Genomic DNA, 27,553 nt, shown 5'->3' on the forward strand with positions numbered 1-27,553 from the left:
TGCTGCTCCAGATCAACGTTTATTTAATCAGAAGTCATGTTTTTAAAGGTAAATTACAGTCACTAATACACCTGCAAGTGCTTACCACTTTTGTTCAACTAGGTATTATGTGGAGACATATACAGCATAGGTCAGTTTAAAACAATCACAGTACTTCTTAGTGCAATCTGCCAAAGGAGAAAGATCTTGGACCCACTCTGTGGAAATAAATATCAAGTGACAGAAAAGATTCAGCAATTTTAGAGTTACGTATCTTACATGAAGTTCATGCATGCCCAAGAGTAAAAAGATTTAGAGTTCTTCCTTGTAATAGCCAAGTTTTGCTAGTGACATCTCTCTTCTCAGCTGCATAACTTCCCAGAACATCTGATCCACTGAAAAAGACATAAATAGCACTAAACAAAATGAATTAGGTTTTTATTTTAACTGAAACAAACGCCCTTCCTCCCTGTACATCAGTTTAAGGAAATATCAGAAGTAACAGACTTTCTAGTTTGTCACTTTCCAGTGAAATCAGAATTGAGATACTTTGTTTTGAAAAGAATAAAACAGCTTGAAAATTCTAAAAGATAGTCACAGTAAAAGAAGCTAAATTTTATTTATTTTTTTCCAATGCTGATGCTTTTATTTTAATTGGGAAAAGAAATGCATCAGTGCTCTTCAGCTTCAATTCATTACAGGTTCTTTTTTAATTTAACTGTTCCACTCATTGATTCATTTTCTGTATAAAACACTGCCAAGAGAAAGTAGAATTTGTTGGATAAGTAAAAACTGAAGGCCATTTAGTCATATTCTTCTAGGTAGATGGGAAATTTTAGCTAAAATCAATTATTTAAACACAATCACATCACCATGATTGTCTTTTAGAATGACAAATAAGTAAAAACTGTTTAGTAAATGAAGAATAACCACAATTCTGACTCTTGATGTACCTTACAAATCCAGAATTAAGTAACATAGATGTGCAGTGTTTACATAGCCATCTTTTATATGGACTTACTGCAACCAAACAGCACACACACTTAAGCAAATTTCTGATTTACTGCTGAGATAAGAGCTTAAATAGGCAGCTGTAGGATATGCTGTTCTGACAGGGACAAAGCAACCAGGTAACACTGGTGTGGAAAAATAGCAACAGAAGTAAAAGCACCTTTCCCTTTTGCTGAGAGGGGAGGACACAATGAAGAAAAATTAATGCCTTAAACTAGCTGATTCATTCATAAATAGAGCCCTGATCAAGAAACCTTGCAATGTCACATCTGAAGATTAAATGCTTGTTTTTCAGCTACATTCAAATAAAATTTTTAATGTTTGAGGTTTTTTTGTTTGTTGCTGTTTGTAGATGTATTTATTTTTTAAATCAGTTCTCCCAGAACAACAGTCTGACAAAGAAGGGTTGCCTGAATTTTCAGTGCATGCAGTGAGACAAGATATGTCTATTCACTAATGGAATGAAAAACAGTGCAGGTCAAACTAACTTAAGATGTTTCCGGTGTCTCTAATCAGTGTAAACATTTTTCTTTTTTTAAATGGCACTGCCTGTTATTCCATGTGTTAAAAAAAAAAACAAAAAACTTGTTTTCAGGCTTTAACAACAACAAAGCAATGGAACTGGAAGGCTAAAATGATGCAAAGGTGAGGAAAGATCATAAACATTTCAATTCTTTGCCAAAGTGTGGTCCTTTTCTTTAAAATGCTGTGTAGAAAATTGTCATAACTACTCAAGTCACAGAATTTTCCTTGAATTTTCATAAGTAGGTTTTTTAAGATGAACTAAAAAGCACCATTTCTTTCTTTATAACTTCACTGAAAATTCACCAGTCTTGTAATTACAACAGAGACAATCAAGTGCAAGTTTCAGGCTACAGACATTTTTTCTTCATATATCCAAAATGCAATTTGTCACTCACCATCTTGCTGCTTCAGCAATCCTTGCTGGATATATCGAATATACGTAAAGAAGTTGCACACAGAAGTTATCTAAACCCATGAAAAATAACAGTGGTTAATATTTTGTATGATGGTAGGAAAAAAAACACTACTTAAATTGAGACCATGGTAAATCTGCTTACCCTGTAACGACAAAAAGGAGAAATGTAGTAGTAACTGCTTGAATCTCCTAATTTGATTCTATGCTTGCATGACTTGCTTTGTCCACTTAGAGCACATTTCCTACAAAACAAGAAGTTTGTGCAATTTAATAAACAAATCTGACACTAATGTCTAACACCTGCATGTGTTTAGAGTGTTAATGTAATTGCTTGCTATTTGCACAGGTACTCAAGTCTCTGCCATAATGCAATAATTGCAGCTTATAAAACGGTGTCATCAACTACTCTAGCTTGATAAGGGCAAATTTTGTTCCAACATCAGCACATCGTGATATATTCCCAATTTTTAAATCTTTTACCAGAATAGAAGCTGCTATTTATACTATCTTAATAAATGCAAACAGTGGAAATGTGACTAGGAATTTCTATACTGCAGCATCCCAGATGAACTGGCTTGTCAGGTATCCACTGCTGCACTGATTCAAAAAGCTTCTGGCTCTCCTCCCTTCCATCTCTATCACACAAAATTAGGGAGTCTTAAGAAGCAGCCGCCTTTCAAAATTGAAAGAAAAATTACTGAGCTCACACAGTCTCAGCAGTGGCCTAGGAGCCCCTTTAATAGTCTGCAGCTGGTCCACAGAACCACACAAGACAGGAAGAAACTGAAGTGCATATGATTTTCCACAGTAATTTATGAGGACTGACACTGATCCAACAAATTCTATAGTAGCTGAAGCAGGCTGATCACAAACGCAGTCAAGCCTTTGTGAGCAGACAGATTCTTAATGCCAAGAAAAAAAAGCCCTTTTTCTCCTTTCAGCAATAGATTTCCTTTCTATACAGTGTCTTGCATCACACCAGGTTAAATGCTGGCACGACAGCTATTGCTAATGACTCAGTTCTGCACTGTACAGCACACGTACAGCTTTGTGCTTTGTTCCCCATGGGGATAATTATTTGAATCCTGTGGGGAAACCCAGCTGCATTTCATTACTACACACCATCACTAGCAACATTCAGTAACTTTTGTACATCAAGAACCTTTCTTTACTATATCACAGCTCCCTGACCTCCACTCCTTATTTTGCCATTGAGTTATTACCCACTAGTTTATGCATCTGTCCTTCCTGTCCCCCAGGCAACTGTACAATAAAATAATTCCTTTAGGAGCATTATTCCAGTTACTGTTATTATTTATTTATGCTGTTTATCTGTATTACATTACCTATTAAATAACACGGTTTCAATAAAAACAGTGATTTTCACCATGTAAAAACAGAAAATCCAAAGCTGCTCCTCTGATCACTGAAACAGCTGCTTCCCATTCCGTGCCAGTAATATTTAGGGCAAAGAACATTTGCTGTCAAATTAAGTTTAAATAATGTATATTCCTTCCCTATTAACCACAAGCAATCATACGAGAGTTTTTGTCACCTCATGACAATTGTAAAAGACGAAAGAGTAAACCTTGACCTTCAGTATGACTAATGTAATTACAATTTCTGCACAGACATCTCAAAATGTTAATCTGCACCCAGCCAACTACTTAAAGATTACATTGGAAAATGTGATACAGCTTCTTTAGAGAGAAAGCAGAAACATCCTTTGACAAGTTCAATGTATGTTCCCTGTCACTCAAAACTGATGAGGACAAATGAGAATTGAAAAACAGTAGACATGAGAAAAAAAGAATCTTAAGTTGATCTTAATATACACATTCTGATGCAAGCTCTATATCAGAAAACTGAGCTCCACCAAAACAAATATTACAGAGAAATTTTAACTCTGACAGAGATCTTCTAGACAAGAAGTCAAGACTTCCTATAGGCTTGGAAGGCTCAGGATTGATGCTGGCCTTACTTGTTTAACCATGACACATACTAAAGCACATTATAAATCCTGCCCTCTCCACATTTAGGGCCCTAGTGCCTCAGGCAAGTCCATCTCCCTTCACTTTAACATCTAAATCAGTATCTGACATATAAGTCTTGCTTCAGATTCCTCAAGGACCATTCCAAACTTATTGAATGACAAGATGATTGCTTTAATCACATTCTCACCTCCACATTCAAACTCATCCTCACCTTTATTTCCTTTTCATTGCACTCCTGCTCAAATTCAGAGTTTACTTTACAGATCTCCTCTCAAATACTTCAGACGCCTTTGTCAATATGCTCTGTATGTCTTAAGTTTCTAATGCCACAAATTACTCTAGGTGTCTGACATTGACCCAATACTACTTCTCTTCTATACCTTTTTCATGATGCCTCCCAAGTGACAGCCCCTAGTTCAAAAGTCTCTGCTTCAAGAATCAGATCCATCTTCTCCAAGGGAGAGGATGACACTTTTACAGTCAATGTACCATAAGCAGCACTCCAAAAAAGGAAATTATCTTAAAAAAGGTTAATATAAAACAAACCTTTAACATTTGCATTGTTAATTGCTTACTTTCCACATAAAATTTTGCAACAGCAATCCTGAAGTCTGAAATCTTAAGAAATATTTACAAGTTTAACATTTAGAAATTTAAATGATCAGTTGATAACTCTTGGATTGAGAATATGGTTATCTCAACTGAGTCCAGATTTCCCCTCTGTCTGTTAGCTTAACATACTTTGGTCCCCCACATTCAACTGCAGAAGCTTTCACAAATCGAACAGGTTGCAAGCCAACAGGTTCAATGCTCAGAGTGTTGTTTTCAACAGCTTCCAGAACAGCTGAGGCCAACTGCAAGAAAAATGTAGAAAGCAGTTAAGAACAGCTCCATGTTATAGATTGCCTCAAAGCAGTGACACATTTCTGTTTCTGTTAAGTTAGGAACACTGAAGAAGCCAACTAACCAAACACAAATTCAATTACAAATAAGATTTTGCTTGCTCCATACACAAGAGGCCTCATTCCTAGGCTTCAGTCTAAATTCTGTCCTCCAAATAACCCTGCCCTCTCTCAGGCAAGAAACTGCCTTCACAGCAGGGAATGTAGTCAAGCATATCATGCTAACCATATTTTCAGCTATTCCTCATATTCCCAAGAAGCATATACATTTGTACAAGCAGTGCTTTTGTCTGACACTGGACAAGACACAAAATTTGTGTATTTAAAAACTGCTCTAATTTTATTGTGCTCTTCATGAATTAAAAAAAAATCCAACTTCTGTAACTTGTAAAATAAAGTCAACATTAGTCTGTTTCTCAGCCAAAGATTACTTTAGAAAGACATTCAAACTAGTAAGGTTGAACAATATATAAAAGAAACAACAGGTTACTGTGACTTCAGAACATTGGTATTGTTAAAGTATCACCTTCATAAAGGAAGTGTAACTTCCCTCGGGCTTTTTAATATGTTAATTCTTTATAAACACATTAGAAATACGCTCATTTTGCTTGACTGAACTCAACAGTTGTCCAAGATTAGTGTTTAAGTATGGACAAGTAATAGCCTTTACTCAATTTAAAATAAGGAGTAATTTATTTTATTCGTTTAATAATTCTTTATCCAGATTCTGTGCTACTGAGTAATAGCAATATCTTCTATTGTACTTTGAGCATTTCAGAATTACAATGTTACTACAAAAGTAAAGTACCTCATACAAAACATTCCTTCCCAATACTACTTCCTAAAATCAAAACAGAAGACTACACACATACGCAAGAGGCTACAAAGAGCTGAAGTAATACTTCAACCATTTAGATACCTGCATTTTCAATTATTCAAAAACATAATATTTGTCATTTATTGTTTAACTGCACAGCAGTTTACTGATATTCCAAAGAAAGCATGTCACTCTGCACAGCATCTGCAAACATTAACTGATACAACAGACCTGTGCTAGAAGCCTCATTCTCTCCTTAAGAGGAAATATAAATACCATAACCATGTCGCCACTGAATTGGAAGAAAAAATGAAGTTGCTGGGAAAGACAACAAGACGGCCTACTTACACATGGTGCAGAAGTAATTTAAATTCCCACAGTAAATGAGCAAACTTCTTAGTGGGATAGTTTCGTACAATGCTCTACACCAATCATAATGAACTAGCATCCAATGAATTGAAAGATCTCTCAAGCTCATTGCCAGCTGGTAACAGCAAATGAAGAATATGGGAAAAGTACACACACCATATGAAAATAAAATACATTTTAGGAAAATACACCACCTTTTATATGTGATTTGCTTAATTTTATTGAAAAAAAGTCTGAGAGCTTTAAAGTTTGTTACTCTTAATAAAGATACGCAATACTGTTCCCTTCCCCTAGAGTCTGATACTGGAACTACAGCCTACAAATGCTGCTTCAGAACAAAGACAGGTACATAAGCTGCAGCTGTAACTAATTCTGCAGTATTCCCAGCATGAGTAAAACATCATTACCTCCCTCTGTACCAAGACAGGAAGAGGAAATGAGAAATCATACAAAGAAAAAATCCACATAATTTGTTTAATTTGAAACCATATTTCCAAACTGCCCATGATAAATTACTTCAAATCCCAAAGTCTAAATCTTGCAACACAAGCTTCTCTTCAAGACACCCAGACTGTGCTTTCCACCTGTCCCTGTTAATGAGAGAAAACAGGTCCACAAATTAGGAATGTCGGTCTGTACCGCCCCTGTACAAACAAGGGACAGGGGCAGGACATCTTTTCTTCTAAATGGGACCTTTGATTATTGGAGGAAAACCCACCACCCATTCCTACTAACACTTATTCTGATAGGTAACACAATGGTTACTATGGTTATTAACACAACAGTGCATTCAGTTCCCACTTAAGGAAGCCACATCTAGAATAGCAAATGGAGAAGAAAAACTGATTGTTTCAATACTCCAGACTGAACTTGGGTATTTCACTGTAAACAATCATACTCAAATGAAACAAAAATGGTTGAAATTCAAATGTAACAATTTTAAAATAGTCTACAGGTTCCATGTAACATATTTAATAAAAAGCATCAGCGACAACATTTAGAATGCATACCTCACTTTTTGAGAAGGTTAAACATGGAAAAATATCTTCCCGATAGATTTTGTCCAAGAAAGGACATGTTCTGTCCATAGTAGGTTCATCCTTCCATGATCTGAATTCGTTGTACAAAGATAGGTCAGCCTAAAACACACAAAGATTCACAAATTTTATGTACTGAAATTATCACACTAGCGTTGATCATCTACAGGTATCCACAGGTAAACAATGATCATCAGAACTCTGTTTTCTACCACACTGTCAAAGAATACTATTACGTCCCAGCTACAAACACCTTCTTCAGTTCACTCTCCTAGGATGTGTGGTACCACCTTGACTTACTCAAATTGGCTTTGAGATTACTGACTACAGCACCTTTTCCCTCCAACTGGCTGTTAAATCCCATTCTTGTATTATAATAGGCCTGTACTCCCAAAATCAAAACCTAAAAGCTATTTGAAGGGAAATACACTGCAGGCCAAATGCAGGCCAGGAAGGTTAGGGGCATCAAAGACACCATGCCACAAAGGGAAGAAAATGTCATGTAGAAAAAGTGCCCCTAGAAATGGCAGGCAGTCATGGCGAATAAAGAAAAAAAAAGAACACTAAGTGTGCAGTCAAAGCACAGAAGGCAAACAAAAAGGTTACTAATGTGGAAAAATGAGAAGCAGATCCTAATGCTGCTCCCCCTGTGGGCTTCTTAGGTTGCTGCTCCGCTCCAGAGTACAAAGAAAGACAAAGAGAATGAAAAGAGAGAATGAAAAGCAGTACTTTGGCAGAAAACATTTTCCCAAAAACACCAGACATCACCAACAAATACTAATACTGCTTTTGTAATATGCACATTTATAAAGCAAATGTGACTTTAAAGTCTTCTAATATCAAAAGCAAATAATATAGATGAGAGCACAAAAAAGTGAAAATGCTAAGAGCTGAAATTGTTTTTTAATCCATTTTAAAAGAGCAATACACTGCTTTGAACCAGCCTCTATCAGTCTTGAATTCTTTACCACCCTTTCTCAGAGCTCCCAGCACTTTAGCATTCTTTCAAATGTTTCAGGAAGGTTCTTTGTGTTTTTTCTCCCCTATTCCCGCCTCTTGAAGAAGCTACAAAAATTAGACAGGCAAATTTATTTTCCATTAGAGCTACTTGCCTTGCACTCAGGTACAATCAGGAACAACCATCTTAATTAAGCTAGTCCATAACTGTTCTGGTTGCTAAGCCACCAACCTCATTGCATAAATGAAACTCAGTAGGTGTAACTTGCTCCCTGAATGAACATTTCCCTATACCTTAAAACTCACCTTAGGTTTGGCTTTAAAATAAATACAACAGGAGACATAAGCAGAAAAAAAAAAAAGCTATTTTAGAACCATACAGCACAAATCAAGAAATTACTATGCATTCTTAGTAACTATTGATTATTTTCTACACCTAACAAAACCTCACTCAAATCTACAATGCATAAAGAAGCTGCCTTGAAAAATTACTCAGTGAATACAGCTTGATGCCTCTTCTTTCCAGCCTATAGTGTGCTACGCGTGTATCTGCTCTCTGTCCTTACATGCATTTTCACTAGATCCAAGTTTTGATTACCTGAAAAACACTTAAGCTCTTGGGAAAATAAATTAAAAAAATCAATTGGTGCATTTAGGATTTACATTGTATATAGATGTTCAGCTTATCTAAATCCTGGTCATAAATTCCAAAACAGTTAGGCACATCCACTCATCCCTGAGGTTACTTACACATACTAGGAAGTAGCTGTCTGGGCACTGTTGGGATAGATTTTCTGGAAACTGAAACCAAACAGTTTTTCCCCTCTTCATGCTCCTGCCCAGCATTTAAGAAGTATTTGGTCAAAACCTCAATGTGATGCTTAAAAAGTAGTTACGTTCCTTATCAGTGTTTCTGAAGAGCAACGAAATCTATTTCAATAAGAAAAATACCCTGAATACCCCTGAAAGTAAGTAAGCAGAGTGTTTGGGTTGTTGAATTTTATTTTATCTTTGGAAACATAACTATACCTTCTCTAGATCTTTAATAAAAAGGCAGATAGTAAAAAATCCATTTAATGATGACTGGCAAAACGAAGTATCAAAATGTCTACTATGAATCATGTTAGCTCATCTCTCTCTCTGTCAATGACCTGCAGACACAGAGGGCTGCCTGCAGAACAGCATGAAAAAAAATACAGCAACATGCCTTTACACTCCCAAATTCTACCAATTTGTAATTAAGGAAGCTTCCTTATCCAGAAATCATGTATACTTGCATGTACCTCAATGTGCTTTTCTGTTGCAACTTTGCATAACTTTGAATACTGTTTTTTGTCCTGTTGTCACTTTGTGACAACTAGTTATTAAACTTAGTTACATATTGACTAAAAATGATTTTCCTTCTAGTTTCCAGAACCTTCTATTTACAGGAAACAATTAATACTTGTTCACCATTCATCCTTCTCATGTCACTAGTGACTATATATATATTTTTGTCCTGCTTTCAGAACATCTCAACATAAAGAGCCCTAGTCTCTCTACACAGAAAGACTTGTATAGCTTTGATCATCCATTGCATTTATTTGTATTTTCACTATTTTATTTCAGAGGTAGCTGTCTGCAGAACAGGATGCATATATTTACTCCATGTTTCTAAAGCTTTTTGTTTTTCCATTTATTCCCTGCCTAAAAACTCCTAAGGTTCTGTGGGTCTTTGACCATTGCTGAACACTGATATGGTACTTGGAGAGAATTATCCAAAAAAAAAAAACCACTACATTTTTTCCTTCATCATGTAGCCTACTAAACTGCATAAGCCTGCTAAAGCTGCATTTTATTTTTCAGATACATCATTTATCACTTATTTATTTTTAAGTTCATCTCCTGTTCCACTAGCCATTTTCCATCAGGACATTGAGCCTTCTCACAACTCTTTAAGATTACTTTCAGCTGCTACCATTCTGAGGATCTGAGAACCAAGCTGCTGCTTCAGTATTTCCCCCACTCACAATGGCATTAGGAGATAAACCCAAGGCCCTCCAGGACTCCACAATAACTCTCTCCTATTCTCTAATAATTTACCATCAATTCAGTTTTCCTCCACTCTCTTTCACCCACTATTGATTTATAAAACATCTCTTCCTCTTTTCCTGTGGCAGCTGATGAATACTTACAACTTTCAGTGATTAACTTGGTAAAAAAAAAAAAAAAAAGAAAAGAAAAAGCCATTAGGACTTGCCATTCAGCTACGCTGTTGAGTTTTGTTATTTCTCTTCCCTCGTTTGTTTTTAATTCCTACCTTTAAATTAGTAATTCCAATATTTCAGTTTTTATCACATTCTGCCTTAAAGATTTAACAGTAAATACAACTGAAAAATCAACACCAATTGGCACCTAAGAAAAATTCCTTAATTAATAAAAAATATCTCTACAACAATCACTACCATAAGATTTAGTATATACTAGCTTTACAGTGAGAAAAAACAAATCAATTAAACTGTCCCATCAGCAGCAGAGGAGAATCCTTGTACTTTTACCTCTTTGCAGTCCTTTACAATTGGCTGCATCATAGTAAGGTCCTGATGACTTCCACCCATAGCACTACTTGTACTCTTGTTTCTTGCATGCCCTTTCTTAAAAGGAGTTTTTCCACCAGACTGAAACTCCTTAGTTGGAGATGTTGGTGAAGTAGACAGTACAAGTGTTTTCAGTGCTGCTACCTCAGCCTGAAGGACATCAATCTTGAAAATAAAAATATAAAGTCATTAACAAACAAAAACATCGTTATTTGTAGACCAATGTTAAATAATTTAATGACATCTCCATGTTACTGCAAAGCAACACGAGTTTCTTGCACACCTTTCTAGTTATCTGATGTGCCACCGAAACAGACTCTGCATCCACTGGTGTTAGCTAAGAACACTTCTGAGGCAACACAGAACAAGTCAATTCATATTTTAATAGGGTACACACATCTTTCTGCTGTTCACATTACAGCTTTAGGACCATGCAAAGAGACACAGCGAGCAAGCTGGAAAAAACTCACCTTTCCCTGTGCTTCTTTTAACTGTTTTTCTGCTGCAGCTTGTTTGACATTAGCTTCTTTAACCATTTTGTGTGCTTCCTGTAAAAAATGTTTAGCTGGAGTAAATGTTTCACACCAAATTACGAGGTTTTTTTAAAAAAACACCTAAGGAGTTACATCACACTTTTGCTTCACTGAGATATAATTTGTAAATAAGCTGTTCAGCAATCTGCTGAATCTAAATAGTTACAAAACAAAAAATAGCTGCAAATCTATCATCTGGATTCCTCACTGCACCACTTAAGTTCTTTCTCCTTGGCCCAGGGCTCAGATACAGAAATTCAACAACTCCACCCAGTCACAGCCAACCCCCCCCCCTCCAACAAAAACAATACCTGTCATGAATGCCAGCCTCTGGTCACACTTCAGCAGCTGACAATTGAAGTTCCTTGACCCCAAAGAGAAAGACTCAACCAGTAGCAACAAAAACAACAAGGGCACAGTAAAACACTCAAAAGAATTTCTCTCCCCTTCTAGCCAGAATAACCAGTTTTAGTCAAATGCATGAAGAAACTGGTCAAACAACTCAAGCCTGAAGTTTCAGCAGTAATAAAAACATAAAAGATTAAAAATAATTAATGGATTAATAAACATTTCTTAAGTAGGACAAAAAATGCACTAAAAACCAATGTGAGTAAACAAGCAGGACTAAGCTAATAACAAAGCATAAAAGGACTGGGATTTTTTCTATTTTTTTACCCCTTTTTCCAAACATTATTTTACATCAGACTTCTCAGCCTTTTGTCTGCATAACTTATTTGTTTTTTACTCCAATCCAGCAATTTGCACCCATGGTCACATTTCTGTTCTTATCTGATACTTACTGAAGGCAAAAAAAAAAAAAAAAAGGAAAGATCAGGGCCCCACCAACTAAATTAGCTGAGGTAGGACCCTACTTATATCTGTAAAGCGCCTAGCACGTATCTGGACACTATATAAATAAAAAGTTCATACATAATGGCACCAGAAGATCTGGCTGCCACTGGCATACAACACAGCTGTATAGTATGAGTCTGTAAAATGCTCTTAAATAACATACACATGCAGGAATGGGAACATACACATTCATACAATGTGTACAAATACATTAACATTGACCATGCAGTTTCTGCTTAGTGATGTACCTTGGAAAGCAAAGCAAGTTACAGTGCTATTACAGTGGATAAAAAGTAACATATACATCCAGCTGTGTAAAACAAGTCCTGATCCTCAAATGAGATATATTAACATCAGCTCCACCACATTCACTTAGGCAGTGTCATACAGAGTCACTGAAATTAGTGGGATTCAGAACAGAATGTGAATCCAAGGACTGTAGATCCCAATGAAAAAATTAATGAAGAAACCTCAGCACTGTTATACTAGAGACTCTTGGTGAAATCCTATCACAAAAGAGAACTTAAGTGACATGCCCACAACAGCTGGGAGTTCTGAATAATTAAAACTCATTAAATAATCATTATTAATGTGTTATATTTCACGTGTAGCTTTTACAAGTAGATAAATTGTTTAAAGTTAAATGGATAGCATTCGTTTTATTCCTCTGCAGTTCAAATGCCTGTCCAACACCTTCCTCCCCCCAGTATAAACAAATGTTTAAGCTAAAAAATATCCTTCCACTGTTCAATTTATTCTGCTTGGTATTTATATCACGTAATATTTTTAGCAGCTTTGCACTACTGGGATGATGTAATAAATTGCTTTGCCAATCCACATTGCAGTTTGCAATTCAATTTATGAATGCCAATATTTTCCAGGTTTTGACAGCACTTTTGTAGCATTACAACATCAATAATGCTGTTTCTAAAACACGATGTTTTATCTCTATACATATGCTGAAAGCCAAGACCTACTATTTGGTAAACAGAAAGTATAACTGATTTATGAAATTTTACCAACAGGTATGTCTATCATAATTTAGCCTCCAGATATTCCATGAAAAAATGATAACTAATCTTGTTCCAAGTGTGGATTTAAGATTTTGTTAGTTTGTTTAATGAAAGCTCACAACCTTTGCTGGCATCACTGCCATTTTCTTTAAAGAAAACATCCCACAAAGTTCATGGCTCTTCACATTGCAACCAGGTGCCACCCCAGTGCTTCTCTCAGTTTGTCTTCAAACTTGTGGGTGTAACATGCTGCCAGACGCAAAATTCAGAAGCTGAAAGCACGGTTAAGTTCTATACAGTGCTTTACCTCCATTAATCTGGAACTGTGCTATTTTGTATTTAATCACCATGACAACCCCAAATTTAGCTCTTATCTAAATAGTCTCGTTGTCAGACAGAAGCCGCGTCAAAATAGTTATGCCAAAAAATAAGCCTAAATACTTTAAAGCTTTCTGATACATTTTCCTTATTTTCTTCATTTTGTGCCTAGGCAAATTGACAAGCTCAACAAAGCCTCTTATCTGATAGAAAAGTCTACTCCTTGATCTTAAGTTCTCTACCACCACACCCAGGTTTTTAGAACAGAAATCCCTTTATAAGCTTATTGCAGAAAAATTGCATAAAAAACACTGATACTACATAAAACATCTGGCTCAGCTTCCTTTATGTATATCACATCGAAGACTCCAACAAACCTCAAACAGACTAGCTGTAAGTTCTTCCAATTCCTGTCCAAGTTGATCTCGCACTTTAGAAAGCCTTTCACATTCTTCATCTTTTAACTTCAGCTCCTATGGAAAATTAAAAGTTATTTATTCTGACTTAGAGAAGTAATTTGGCCTCTTAAAGCTAACACCACAGAGGGGGGTAGAAAAAAGGAAAAATAGGAGGAAAACAAAACCTTTGCTAAACAAAGCCTTTCAACATATTCATCTTTAAACTGGAAGCAATTAAATTAATGCTGTACATACATTGCTATTTCTTCCTGCTATACAGCAATATTCCAGCAGAATCTGCAGTATCTCTAACCTAAACATCAGCATTTCCAAAATTCTAAGAAAAATAATGAAAAAGCAGCTTTCCTTTTCCTGAAAGTATGGAAGACTTAAATAAGGGACAGAATATCAGTTCTGTTTTCCTATTCCTTAACAGATACATAAGTACTTGATTTTACTGGGATTTTTTTTTAGTTTTTTTGTTTGTTTATTTTTCAAAATATCATTGTCTCAAGATGATTCCTAACTCCCTTACAATCTTAAAACATGACAGAAATAGCATCTCCCTTGTAGGTCTCCTTGTAACTTACACAGTCACGAAGTCACACTGTAATTATATCCTTATTCTCATTAATGCAGATTCATAAATCAAATGAAAGTAGCTTACAAAATTCAAGCTGTTATTTGTCTATGATATTATTAAAATATTACTGGAATGAAAAGGGCCTGACCATATATCACTTTCAAAGGAAGACCTTAGCACAGATTTGGCAGCATAAGGGTTACACATGCCCAATCTTGTCTGTATTTTCCTACGTCTGATGGAAAAGGGGGGTATTTTTTGCAAAGGAGTATAAAAAGTTTGGTGAGTTTGGAAGAGTTGCCCTTTTTCACCCATTAAACCCTGGAAGCTCTAGCAGGAAAGAGGACAGGGAGGGGAAAAAAGAAAAAGCGAAGAAAAGCAGAAAGCAGCCCATTCTGACCTTTCAAGCATTGCTTTTGCCCGTAACTCCTCTCCCATTTCCAGACCCCACCCTAGGCTTTCCCCTTCTTCCTTTCCTCTGCCTATCTATCTACTACACTCCCATCACTCCCAAGACATAGGATCCAAATCTATCACTGACATGTTAGAGATTCCAAATGCCATCTAACAATAGTTTGCTTCCAAAACTGCAGAAACAAAGAATACACCTGCCTTCAGAAACCTCTGGCAGGCTAGTTTCTACTGAGGCATAAAAAGGCCAAAGCATCAGCTTTTGTATTTCGCTGGGAGGCATCTCTCCCAAAGTTACCATGACTGAGTAAAGTGTACACAGTAATGTAGGAAACCAAATGTTGCCTTATAGCAGGCTATTTCTGCAGTGAAACTGGCAACAATTTTCCTCTGGGACGAGGATTCTCCTGTCTAACTTCACCTCCTAAATTTGACAAGCATATGAGGACCAGTCAAGACACACATATTGTAAAATACATTATTTATTCTTTTTATTTGTTATCAACTTTGGACATTTTGATCAAATTTTATTCCAATTTGCCATTTTGATTTTTTGCTTTCCCTATGTAGCCTTTTAGCTGTTATAAGAAACCATCACTAAAATGTTTCTCTTTTTTTTTTTCTTCTAATTTTTCCAATATTTCTCACATAAGGTATGGTTGCCAGCAGAGAAATGGAAGACTCTGATGCAAAATCCTTAAAGCCCAAGTTTCACATGTTCCTATAAACACAGCAAATAGGTCAATACTTTTTAGCTTTTTGGTTTATTTCACTGATTTATTAGGAGTATGCTGCATACATACAAGACAGCATAAAAGGAGGTTGGAATAAGATTCAGGTCAAGACTTGTCAAACTCATGTAGACAGAACTACTCTTGTTCACTTTCAGCCTATCATTATCAATACACTATTTTAGGTGAGACTGTTGCAACTTTGCCTGTTACTGGAAAGATTAGAGGGAAGCTTAGACTAAAATTCAGGCAGACAAGTAAAGCTACTTAACAAAAGCCAAAAGGGAGACAATGGCATGCAGTGTATTGCACATAGCAGCTTAGCTACATTTGTCAAATACGGGGCAAATTCCTGCGACATGATTCAGGAGGAGAATAACAGGACACCTTATTTTGTCAATTAAGTTTAACAGCTCAGGCTGATAGTTTTTTCTAAGCAGGGAAGAAATGAAGAGTATTCAAATCAAAAGTTACTGAAGCCTTTGCTACCATTTGTGCCTTACAGTCATCACTGAACACTTCCACCTACTCAGAACACAGACAACTGTGTGTACTAGGTTTACCACAACACTGAGGTCCTTCCAACATTGCTGTTCTGAAAAAGTAACTGTGGGAAAAAAAAGGTATCATAAAACAGAATACACACCAATACTAAAGTAGGTGATAAAAAATTGTAAACTGCAGGGTAAAAAAACCCTTAAATACATATACGCGTTTCTATATCAAGAAGTCACTTTATTGCTTATCTCATTTTGACCTTCATGATCAGAATGCAGGTTGGTTCTCTATGAGGAAGCAGTAAGAAATGCAAGTTACTGCTTCAAACAATTAAATCTTTGGATTCTAGAAAGAAAGTCATCCTGGGTCTAGTTCAGCAATTTAAGCAAGTCACCACTAGATCCAGAAGATCTAGAAGATCAAGATGAGAGAAAAAATTTCCACAGGTATCACCTAAAATGAGAACAATGGAATACTGCTGAAGCAGCCAAGAGGGTAAGCTGTACTCTGGTGTGCATTAACCACAGCACAATCAAAAGTAGTGATTCCCCAAATATATTTACCATTTGTGTGGTCTCCCAAGGAGTACCAGGAACTGTGGTTCCTGGTTCTGCGATTCACAAAGAGGTGCTGAAATTTGGATGCATCCAGAGGAGGATGAAAAAGGTTCATAAGCCTGAAGGCACATCCAAAGGGGAGCAGCTGAGGACACTGTGTTTGGTAAGCTCACAGGAAAGGAGACTGAGAGGCAGCCTCATTGCTCTCTGCAGCTTCCTAAGGAGCAGTGGAGAGGGAGGCACCCAGCTTCTCCCTGGTATCCAGTAACAAGACACATGGCACTGGCTCAAGTTGCATCAAGGAGGTTCATGCTAGACATGAGGAAAAGCATTTTACCAAGAGGAGGATAGTTAGACATTGGAACAGACTTCCTGGAGTTGCTTGCTGCCCCAATACCTGTCTATGGCATTTAAACAACGCTCTTAATGATGAGCTTTTAGCAGTGGGTCAGTTCAAAAGTGGTCTGACAGTCAGGCTCCATCTTTACAGGGACCCTTCCAACTAAAACAAGCCTTTAATCACTTAAAGACAGCAATGAACAGCTATAACTCATCTGTAGCAGTAAAAAGCTGGCAGTCTCTTGCAATTTGTTTTAGTGAAGCTTGAAAGCTATGTTTGGTGGAGGTCAGGAATGCTATTCTATTTTCCTTTTTATTCTCTGTTAGTTTACAAGCAAATTACAGTGGAAATTTAAGAATGCCAGATGTTCTCCTACAATGCTACTGGAATTCCTTGGTAGTTATTGTAAATATATTTATTCATTAATCCATGCAGAGTTTTCAAAATATCACATTTGTTTATGAAAAAAAAAAACAAAACAGATTAACCACCAGTGTTAGACTACTCAGAAATACTATACTAATGGCAATAAACTCTGCTACACTGGATTCTTTGACAACACAGGTGGAAAAACCTACTTCAAATTCCATAGTAATACATAAGATCTGAAGACAAACGAAGTAAGATCTAGTTTGATCTTATGACAGGCAGAATGCATACAGAAACCTAAGCCTCTGAAACAAAATCCATATCTGAGTAACACGTTCAAAAAAGATATGCTGAAATCTACAATGACTTGCTCTATACTGTCATTCTTTCATGAGAGTCACTTTATCAGGGTGAGAAGAATTCCCAATTTCACTCTTAATAGAGAAATATCAGGAAATATCAAAAATGTAGATTTCTGCTATAAAAATCATAAATGGCTTTACTTGCTGCCAACAAGCCTACCGATCTCACTCTGAAGACAGCATGGAAGTCATTCTCAGGGTACGATATTTACAGTTGTCAGCTCCAGGAGATTGCTCTTTCCTCAACAAGAAGGAGCAAACTAGCAGTAAGAGCTGGAGATTTCAGTGTTCCAGGAGAAAACACCACCACGTTTGTCTCTGTAGTTATGGATGGCATGGTCAGCGATGAATTTCACAGCCAAGTTACACAGAAATTCAAGGAAGATGTGGCCATGAGCTGCTACAGCTCAAAAATACAAGCAAGCAACCTGAAGCACAGGCAATGCACTGGTTACTTAATACAAAAAACAAACAGAAGGTGTCCCATTGCAAACTTGCACATCAAGAAATTCCATATTGCAAAATACCACCACTTTTCTCTCAATGTTATTTAAATGTGCTTCATTTAGTTTCAATAACCATGGTGTTATGTCTCAATTATAGCTGAAGAAGAAAAATAAAGAAACACACAGAAACATAAGGAGATACACAGTGATTCAGTGCCTCGGAGTGTATTTAAAAAAAAAAAAACATCAGGAAAAATAAGGTGTTAAAAGAGGGGCAAAACACACAGAAAGGTTCAGATCATTTAAAGTGGGCTCTTCAGTTCCATTTGATACAGAGCAGCCGGAGTGTATAAATAAATAAATAAATAAATAAAAAGAAAAAGAAGTAAAAGGCCTGAATGGGCTCAGTGAAAGGTGAAAAATCTGCCAAGTTTTAATGACTAAAAGCTATGTTCAGGCAAACATGCACCCAGCATTACACACTGTTACTGCAAAATGCTGCCCTGCTGTTACCTCTGGCTCAACCTTTCTCATGATCTTACGATACGATTCAGTCCTGCAACTTATCTAGATTGACACAGAAAAATGTCATATCTGTATATACCACATATAACAAAAAGAAAACAAACAATGGAGCATATGAAAAAAAAGGTTGCATTCAAAGAAGCAGAGACATTAAAAAAGAATCCAGATAATAGATTCCTAGGCTTCAAAATTTCTATGTCCCTTCTAGCTCTCCTTCCAGTTACAACTGCATCAAATTCAAATCCATCTGCCTTTAATACATGCCACAATTGCATACATGCTTTGGGTAAAAAGAAGTTTGGAAGAAACATGCAAGACAGCAAATTGGTGCTCACTTCGTTAATTCCTGGAAAGTCTGTATGCTTTCTAGGATGAACGATCTCATAAAATTCAAGTACAAATTGCCATTCTTACTTTTCACACTGTTCCTGACAAAGCTTATAAACCCAAGGGAACCACAGAGTCTTAAAGGGAATTTAAAAGCACAATGTTAAAAAATAAAATAAAAAAAATTGAAAAAAGCTTGATATAAGCAGCACGTATTAATTGTATCTCTGCAGGCTTTTAAACTCAGTACTCCTTGACCAAGCTAAATATAGCTGGATATATATTCAAAGACTGTATGACACTGAATAATGCAGGGGGACACAGACCTGTATGAACAGCCACCACTTTTGGAAAAGAAGCAATCAGAAACAAAACTGAGTACAAAAGTCTAGTTTCTATTACGCAGTGGAAGGAGGTATATACTATGAAAGGAATAGGGGTTGTTGTTGTGAGTCTGTAAAGATTCCTGTGTTACTGAGCAATCCTGAACCACTGAAAGTCTATGACAAACAAGCAAACAAAGGTTATCCATCTAGCGTAATACTGTAAGAATCAACCTAATGTGCTGCGAATTAACAAGAAGTTTGAAGTCAACATTCTCAAGTCAGAGTTGAATCTTTTTTTTAACATGCAAACTGCTTGAAACAACTTGAATTTTTCTTTTTTCTTTTACAGTCTTAACAGCAGCTTTACAGATAATTAATGTTTTCAGTTAATTCAAAGGTAATAGTAACAGATCTGAGCTGCTGATTTTAAGTACATTAGTTACAATTTTGTACTCTGACAGGAGCTGGAATACCTCTTTCTTCTAAAGTTTAAAGTTTAGTTTGATCTTACTTTCTAGGGTCCCAAGTTTAACTGATCAGTTTATATATTCACATGTAAGGTCCCCAGACTTAGATCAGGTTAATGTTTCCTTTCTGTAGTCGAATACTAAACTCACCTTGGCAAAGGAAGCAACTATTCCGTGACAAAACAACCAACAGAAGAAGCATATCAGAATCCACATTTAAGATTCACATTGACAAGGGCAAATGCAACTATAACAGAAACGATGAGTACATTCAACAGAAAGAGGCAGCAAGCAAAGAGGAAAAGTTCAAACACAAGGTAAGATGAGCTTAAATCTAAGCAAAAATGAAATCAGATAAATGAGGGGGCACAGACACAAACAGCACAAAGTCTAGTAGGAAGTTTAAGCACAGAAGGATGTTAGAATGGTAAATAACGGCTTTGCATTTATATAGCTCCATCCATCCAAACAAGACAAAGCGCTTTACAAATATTAACAAATTGAGCCACAGTGTCCTCAAAGGTGCCCATATTCACTCTGAAGTGTGGTGTCACAGTACTCTAAAGAACTTCAGTGACATCTTTATTGCTTTTTTCTACACAAGCATTCCTTTCTGATACTTAAGAGGAATTAAGAATCATGTTCTAAAACACTCCTATACTCCACAAGTTACATTTTTATCCCAGAGGAGAAAGACAACTTGAGAGATATATAATCAGCATTATAAATACTTAAAAACTAACAAGATGACAAAAGAATTACTCTTATCCTCAAATGTCAGAATGAAGGACTAGCCTAAATTTCTAAGAAAAAAAACCAAAAAAACATTTAACCAGCAATGTAGCAAAAGCTTTACACGTTACACAGCAGCAGCACTAGAAATAAAAAATAAAAAAATTAAAAAAAGAACCAACACTGTCAGGAAATAAATTTAAGACATTAGCACTGCAGACATTCAGAATAACCACAAACAATTACACTGTAATAATACTATTATAAATGAGTAGACTCAGACTGCACCTTCTGGCCCATCTATCATTCTGCCACAAGAATCACGGTGAGAAGAGAAAAAGCAGGAGGAGACAAGACAACAAGCCTTACCCTCTGAGCTTTTGCAAGTTCTTCTTTCAATCTTTCATAGCCCTTTTCTCTTACTTCCAGTACAGATGGGCTCCGTAAGTGAGATAAACTGTCTGTACTCAAACCAAAAATATCTTCGTTTCCTTCAGCAACATCTGCTACTGTAGCACCCTGCAAATACTCTTTCTCTGCATTATTGCTCTCCTTTCTGGAATTATTGTGATTGAATGACCCACTCTGGGGTCCAGAGGTAGAACAAAGTACTGCATCCGTAACATTGATGCTGCAAAGAAAGGGATAAGGTTTTCTTAATTTATAACATAAATAAGAAGTGTTTTAGAAATGGCAGTAGTAGTGCTGAACGTACTGCTACAGACACAATTTAACATTAGACACTATATTGGAATTCTATCTTTAGTAAAGCAAGTAGTTCTAGAAACAAAAAATCACCAGTAAAGAGATGCACAAAGCTTACCTGACACCTGATACTTCCCCACAATTCAGTTGTCTGGGAGATGAATAAACAGGTTGCGTGGGAAGGTCAGAAACATTCAATGCATTGGGTTGGATTGGTGTGGAGGACACAAGAGAAGGATGTGGTCGGTAAATAACGCTGGGTGAGGTAGTTTGTTCCTGAGTCCCTGGCTCCTTTACTCCAAGAAGATCCGGTGTAGTGGGCGAAGCGAGGTTCACTTCATGGAAGCCTTCCAAGGGGTCACTGGCCATAATAAATGCTTCATCATATGAAGCCCTAAACGAAATAAACAGTCACATCATCAGAATGCAAACAGGAAATAGTTATCTTTATATATATCATTACATCTGTTACATTTATTTGAATTTTTAAAAGCTAGACAAATATGATCAGAATAGTTCACGTTGGAATGGAAATAAGTATCAACTTCAACATCCACACATTTTTTCTTCATACTGGGTTGTGAACTCAAAAGATCTTACTAAGAACAAACTTGAAATCTAAAAGTCAATATAGTCTAAGACTGTTTTGTATCAAAACACGTATTTTATGTTCAAGAATGAGAACCAGCAAGAAAAAAAAGAAAGAACTTGTAAAGTTTCCACCTTTAATCTCAATGAAACAAATATTCTAGAGACAGAAATCAGTGAATCTTTAAATAAATAACAGTCCATAGCAGTTTTGGTTAATTTATGTTTAATCTTGTAACACTTCATTGGAGTGACAGAGCTAGTCAATAAGACTTCTCCTGAAGCACGATGATGCGCACTTAATATGTAAGATAATTAAGTGATGACTGTTCACTTAATAAGTATCACGTAAGATATGAGTACACTGCATATAATTTGCATAAAAGTGTGCAATTAATTTGGACTATTTAACACACATTGCCTTTTAATTTTTTTTTAATTCCATGCTTTTCATCACAAAACGGTACAGCACAAATTACACAAGCTCCAACAAAGAAGCTCCTATTTTCCTCACAGTTTATCAGACCTCATAAAATCTTCATGTGACTCAAAACTATAAACTGGCACTTTTATAAAGATAAAAGTGAAGCTTCACAAGGATAACTAACATGGAAGAGAACTGTAGCATCTAAATGACAGAAGACATTCTGTTTTAGAGAAAATCTGATTCACCCTTCTTGTTGAAAAGAGCAGGTAGGGAACAGATTAGAAACATGAGGATGATAACCACGAAGAGATGTCATCTGCTTTCTGTTGCAGTGTACATTCAGCTCATTATCTGTTTCATAATTCAAAGGAAATGCCATGAATGGAATCCACAAGTAAGTATACACACCAATGTTTTAGTTACATCAAGGCATTTTGATCACCTTAAACCCAAAGAGCTCTGCTCAAAACTTGCTTTTTTGTCTCAAGTATTGACTAAGAGAATATGCAGCCATGTTAAACAAGTTGCTTTACCACATTATCAAGTACATTTGGAGCAAAAGTTAGAATAGAAATTTTTCATACAGCAAGAGTAAGTAACCTACAGCGTTGCTGTCTTTCACAATTGCTCCCCCCCAAAAAAAACCAACAACTACTAAGAAACTGCCAAACAAGCACAGAGGGGACCCTATGTAAATGAAAAGGGACACACAGTGGCTGGCAACCCTGCCCACAGCAGGGGTTGGAACTGGATGGTCTTTAAGGTCCCCTCCAACCCAAACCATTCTGTGATTCTGTTTTCCATTCTATGCAGAAATCCACTGTATTTTGATCAACAGCAGCCACACAAACATCATTAATAAAGCAAACTGCCACAATTTTGTGGTATGGAGCTTTTCTAACATAATGCAAACATGAACAGCTTATTTTCGAGTTCCATTCAAGTAAGCTTTACAAATACTCTTGTTTGCTTTCTCTATAGTTCTCCTTAGCTATTACGAACATTCTGATTATATGCTCTGTGTGACAATAAAATCTGTTGAGCCAACAGATTAAAGTAAAGAGGCTGCCAAAGCTGAGGGACATTTCTTCAAGGTTAAATGTCAAAAACATTTTCAGGTCAACAGTAGAACAATTCCACGTCGGCATTCAGCACTCAATAAGCTAAACATTGCCATCTTTGAAAGAAATAAAATGCCAGAAATAGTCCTCATAGATGGAGCTGAAAATAACCTTATCCCTAGTCTCAAAGTCAGGTTCCCATCTACAGGAACACATCTGCTTTCATTGCTGCCATCACCCCCTTTTCCCATTACCAAATACATCCCAAAACCTAATACTATGACACCAGTAATGAGCACCATGATGTCTCTTCCCATTCCCAGCTCCTTTGGATTCCAGCCTTCATAATTAGCACAAGATGCAGGAAGGCACAGGCTTCTGCATAGCAATGCTGGAAGGCTGCCTGCATGCTTTGCCTACAGCACGTAGGACCAAAACCACCCACCAGAATCAAAGAGAGGGAACGCAGATGAAAGCAAAATGGGAACAACCACTCTTTTACTTCTTCCCTTCTGGTGACTTGTTTCCATTTTGGCTCCACTGAAAACAGCCCAACTCAACGCCCAGCAGCAGTGCCCCAGTTCAATGTTCAGCATCACCAGCTGTTTGCAGCTGCATACCCCACTGAGATGAAGTCTTCCTCAGTTATTAAAAAGGACAAGATAGTAAGGACGAGACAGTAAGTAAAGAAATGTGTAGAAGTGATAAAGCCCTTCAGTTAGGCTCTCCAGGGATGGTCAGGTGGGCACTGCCAGGCACGCCATCTGGAGAACACTTTTCATTCACAACTTTTTTCTTCCCCATGCTACTTTGAAGGGAGAGGCAGAGGTAAGACAAACCACCTATGTCAGGAGAACAAGCCTGTGTCAAACACCTCCATTTGCAGACCAGCCAGTGCCAGAATGTTTTAACCAAAATGCTTGCTGACCACGTTACATATGGACAAAACTAAACCTACATCCAAAGAACTTAGCAATCCTGAAAAAAAAAAAAATAGAACAGTTTCCTTTTGGCAAAGAGCTCTATAAAGTAATGGTAAACAACAACAGCACCACATATTAAATGCCAGTGTTATTAAAGAGTATGGGTTTGGTTCAAGCTTTGTGGGTTCTCTCATTACTGAGAAACATGCAGCCTTGCTGTGAAGGCACACGACAACGTGCACAGCAAGCAGGGGCGTTTACCAGGAGCTGTGATGACAGCGTGTAAAAAGCCACAGTGTTGACACAGTGCTCTATCTCACTGCTATTGAGAACAGCAACCGATATCCCGACACATTTCAGGGCAGCACACTTATTAAGTAAACAAAATCACCAATTTCTTTTGTACTTCCCTTGCCATACTAATACATAGGAAAACACATAGCATTCCTGTCTATCCAATGTGACCGTTTTTGTTCTAAATGATAGTAAGCAATTAAAATGATGTACAAAAATCAGTTAATTGTCATAAACTAGTATGAAACAATAGCATAAGTTATTTTTACCTGAAAATAATGCAAATTTGTTATACACTGTCAGAATTTTGCCCTATCTTCCAATCCATCTGCTGCCCCACTTGCACTGTGAATACCCACGTAACTTCCCAAAGGAACTATGCACAAAAATTTATCTAAGATTAAATAAAAGTGATTACAAAGAAACCAGTTAAACAACAGTTAAATATGTTCCTATCTCTTCTAATGGGAACCACGAGCTGTAAATGTTGTGAACAGTCAAATTAAAATGCTTCACCAAGACCTCAGAAGGGGTCAGCTCCTTGTCCTAATCAGAGCAGTTGACACCACAAAGCAGTAACTTACCACAGTGGCAAGTTTTCTTCTAGAGTTTCTCTTTTCTGGTCTGCTTTTCAAAGCTGTCATTTCAGCTTGCTGGTATTTGAAAGCAAGCTCCTAATTGCTGGAAAAGCCATTTGGTGGTGGCATCGCTTTCCAACATTTTATACATCAAAAAGTTATTGCTTTTTAGTTTTAACAGTAAAGAGCACAACAGAACTGTCTGTTATCTGCTAAAGGAAATAGAAGGGAAAAAAAAAAAAAGAAGAAAGGAGTCACTATTTCTAAACATCACGATGACAAGAAAACTCCAGTTAGCATTTACCAAAAAATGCGCATACTACCTGTACTGTTTTAATATTTAGAAAGGCCTTCTGTGTGGGGATAATGAAATCTCAAAGGCCTCATTTATTAGACTCCAGAGACTGCTTCTACTGGTAGGGGGGAGGCAGCAGGGGGAGCATGACAGACAAGCAGATTTTTTGTACCAGTTCCTCAGGACTGGCATTTGCCCACCATAAGGCCTGTATTATTCTCAGTGGTTTTGAAATATCTGGCATTTATACAGCCTGGAATGTGAGATACTTTAAGCCCTAAAGAACCCAGCAGGAAATTAGAGTAGCAGACTAACAAACACATACCTGTTAAAAAAGCAGTCCGGTTACTGCAACTCCATACCCAGCATTGTTTGTAAGGCTCACGTGGACATTAGTTTAAAGCTCAGAGCACCAATTCGACTACAGCATATGAGATGTTTATCAGATGTTGGCATTTGATAAAGAGGTTTGGAAGATTTTTATATTTCCTCTCCTCAGAGACAAACAAACTTAAATACTGCTACCACTGCTAGCTCATCGTGCTGACAAGTTCCAGATTTGACACAGAAATTTCCTTCAAGCTTGTCATAATCATGCAGGTGAGAGTTTTTTGCAGAACTTTTCACTTAGGGAGTCCAAATTTGCAACAAGTTATTTGTAGGGCAGGAAGATACACTAGGGAAAAGAAAGTACTGATTCTTCCAGTGTTCAGTTACCACTTTTATTTGTGAGATACATTAGGTAACGTATTTACCAACAGATAGTAAAAGAAACAGGTGAGTCTGTAGAATTCTAGAATTAGCAAAGAAAAAATTGCTTGAATATGATGTTTTTCCACTGCATGCTCTCCCATTTTGTGATACCATGCTATAATGCAGACTTCTTCCATTCCTTACTGTTAGCCATTTCACTCTGTTTTAAAGCATATAAGACTATTCAGTAGCAAGATCACACAAAATAAGAACTTACGTTCTGCTGAACTGCTGATTAAAAAAAAGCCTTTTAAATTATTATTGTTGGGATGTCTCCCATGAGAAGAAATCAGGTTCAGACAGCAAGCACTGCCTCTCTTACACGAGGGAAGAAGTAGCTCACAAGATTCAGAGAGCTCTATTCATGAAGCCCTCGTGAAACTTATAAATAAATATGGCTTAGAGTCTGCTACATAGCGTACCTCTTACTCCAGAGAAAAGTCAGCCCTCTGGGAGGTAGAATCGTACTGTAGATATTTAGAAACGTACTGTAGACACTCAAAGTAGAGCACTCCGTTCACAAAGCCTCTCTAAGCCCAGTGAATGGGCCTGCAGAGAGCATTCCCTTTCCAGATGCTGTTCTGGAGGCACAGGGCAGCTCTGCCTTACCGCGGGAGCACAGCTCAGGTTTGCCCCGGGCTGCGTGCAGCATAACTAGTGCTAAGACTTTAGCTCAAGATACACTCACCTCCATTTAACACTGAAAACGTGTAATTAGTCAAAGGAATCACACATCGGAGCACGCAAAGCATTCTAGACGCGTGTGCATCTGGCTGAAACCAGGTGCTGGATAAGAGCCCTTCCAACCCGAGCCACTGCGAGCCGTAACTATGGGGTCTAACACAACTTCTAGCCAATTCATCACAGACACACACACACAAAAAAGAAAAAAAAAAAAAAGAAAAAAAAAAGAAACGTCTAAAGCACACGTTTATTTTCCGGGAAAATCCATCAACCTAAAGGGCACAAAGATGTGCTCCCGCGGCGTTCCCCGTGCATTTGGCATGACGGCGACAAGCGCTGCATCCCGCCGTGATCAGCGTGAGCTGGGGGTGCGCTCGCCTTTGTTATTTATTGAAAGCGTAACGAGAGCGGTGAATTATTGATGGCTCTTCGCTCGGTAACATGAACCAAGGGCAGAGGCACGGCAGGCCCGGCCCGAGCACACTCGCTGAGCGGCTCTATCAACAATAACATTACTACAGCAGCACAGCCGCGGGCTTCGCCCTGTATGGCACTGAGGAACGCGGGCACCGAGCAGATGGCAGCCGAACAACCTCGCAGCTGCCTGCAAGAGCCGGCGATCCCACAGTGCCCACAGGTGAGCGCCGTGCGACGGCGGAACTGACCCGAGCATGGCTCGCTCGGCTTCCCCTCACGCCACGCAACAAACTCTGCCCTCGGCGCGCCGTCCCTGCCACGCACACCGCGTCCCGCCGAGCCCCGCTCCCGGGGGCACTGCCCCACGCTGCCGTACCTGCGCCCAGCCAGCCCCAGCAGCCGCCGCCGCACCGCGTCCCTCTGCCAACCTGGGAGGGGGGCGGGCGCTGGGCTGCTGC

General features: G+C 37.6%; 2 protein-coding genes across 4 annotated transcripts in view; both read right to left on the reverse strand.

Annotated features, from left to right (window-relative positions):
• On the reverse strand, nt 1-27,544 carry RAB3IP (RAB3A interacting protein). 3 transcript variants are annotated; one of them, XM_065743322.1, is made up of 11 exons: nt 27,472-27,544; nt 21,194-21,469; nt 20,740-21,001; nt 13,676-13,771; nt 11,053-11,130; nt 10,544-10,747; nt 7,023-7,151; nt 4,666-4,778; nt 2,073-2,172; nt 1,911-1,980; nt 1-374 (listed from the first exon to the last, which is right to left on the reverse strand). In XM_065743322.1, the coding sequence occupies exons 2-11, from the start codon at nt 21,442-21,444 to the stop codon at nt 292-294; spliced, it is 1,386 nt and encodes a 461-aa protein (XP_065599394.1). In that variant the 5' UTR covers nt 21,445-21,469; nt 27,472-27,544; the 3' UTR covers nt 1-291. The 3 variants fall into 3 exon arrangements, with proteins under 3 accessions (XP_065599394.1, XP_065599393.1, XP_065599395.1); XM_065743321.1 differs by lacking the exon at nt 27,472-27,544 and adding an exon at nt 24,953-25,998; XM_065743323.1 differs by lacking the exons at nt 13,676-13,771; nt 27,472-27,544 and adding an exon at nt 24,953-26,000.
• Nucleotides 26,239-27,553, reverse strand: part of CCT2 (chaperonin containing TCP1 subunit 2) — a 57,410-nt gene continuing 56,095 nt past the window's right edge. Inside the window, exon 14 of the mRNA XM_065743316.1 lies at nt 26,239-26,265. Coding sequence (XP_065599388.1) covers nt 26,245-26,265 — 21 coding nt within the window. The 3' untranslated portion in view covers nt 26,239-26,244. The remainder of the gene's footprint in view (nt 26,266-27,553) is intronic.

The sequence above is a fragment of the Cyrtonyx montezumae genome, unplaced genomic scaffold (assembly GCF_038088225.1).
Source record: "Cyrtonyx montezumae isolate F1298 unplaced genomic scaffold, pur_monq_1.0 scaffold_3, whole genome shotgun sequence".
Lineage (NCBI taxonomy): Eukaryota > Metazoa > Chordata > Aves > Galliformes > Odontophoridae > Cyrtonyx > Cyrtonyx montezumae.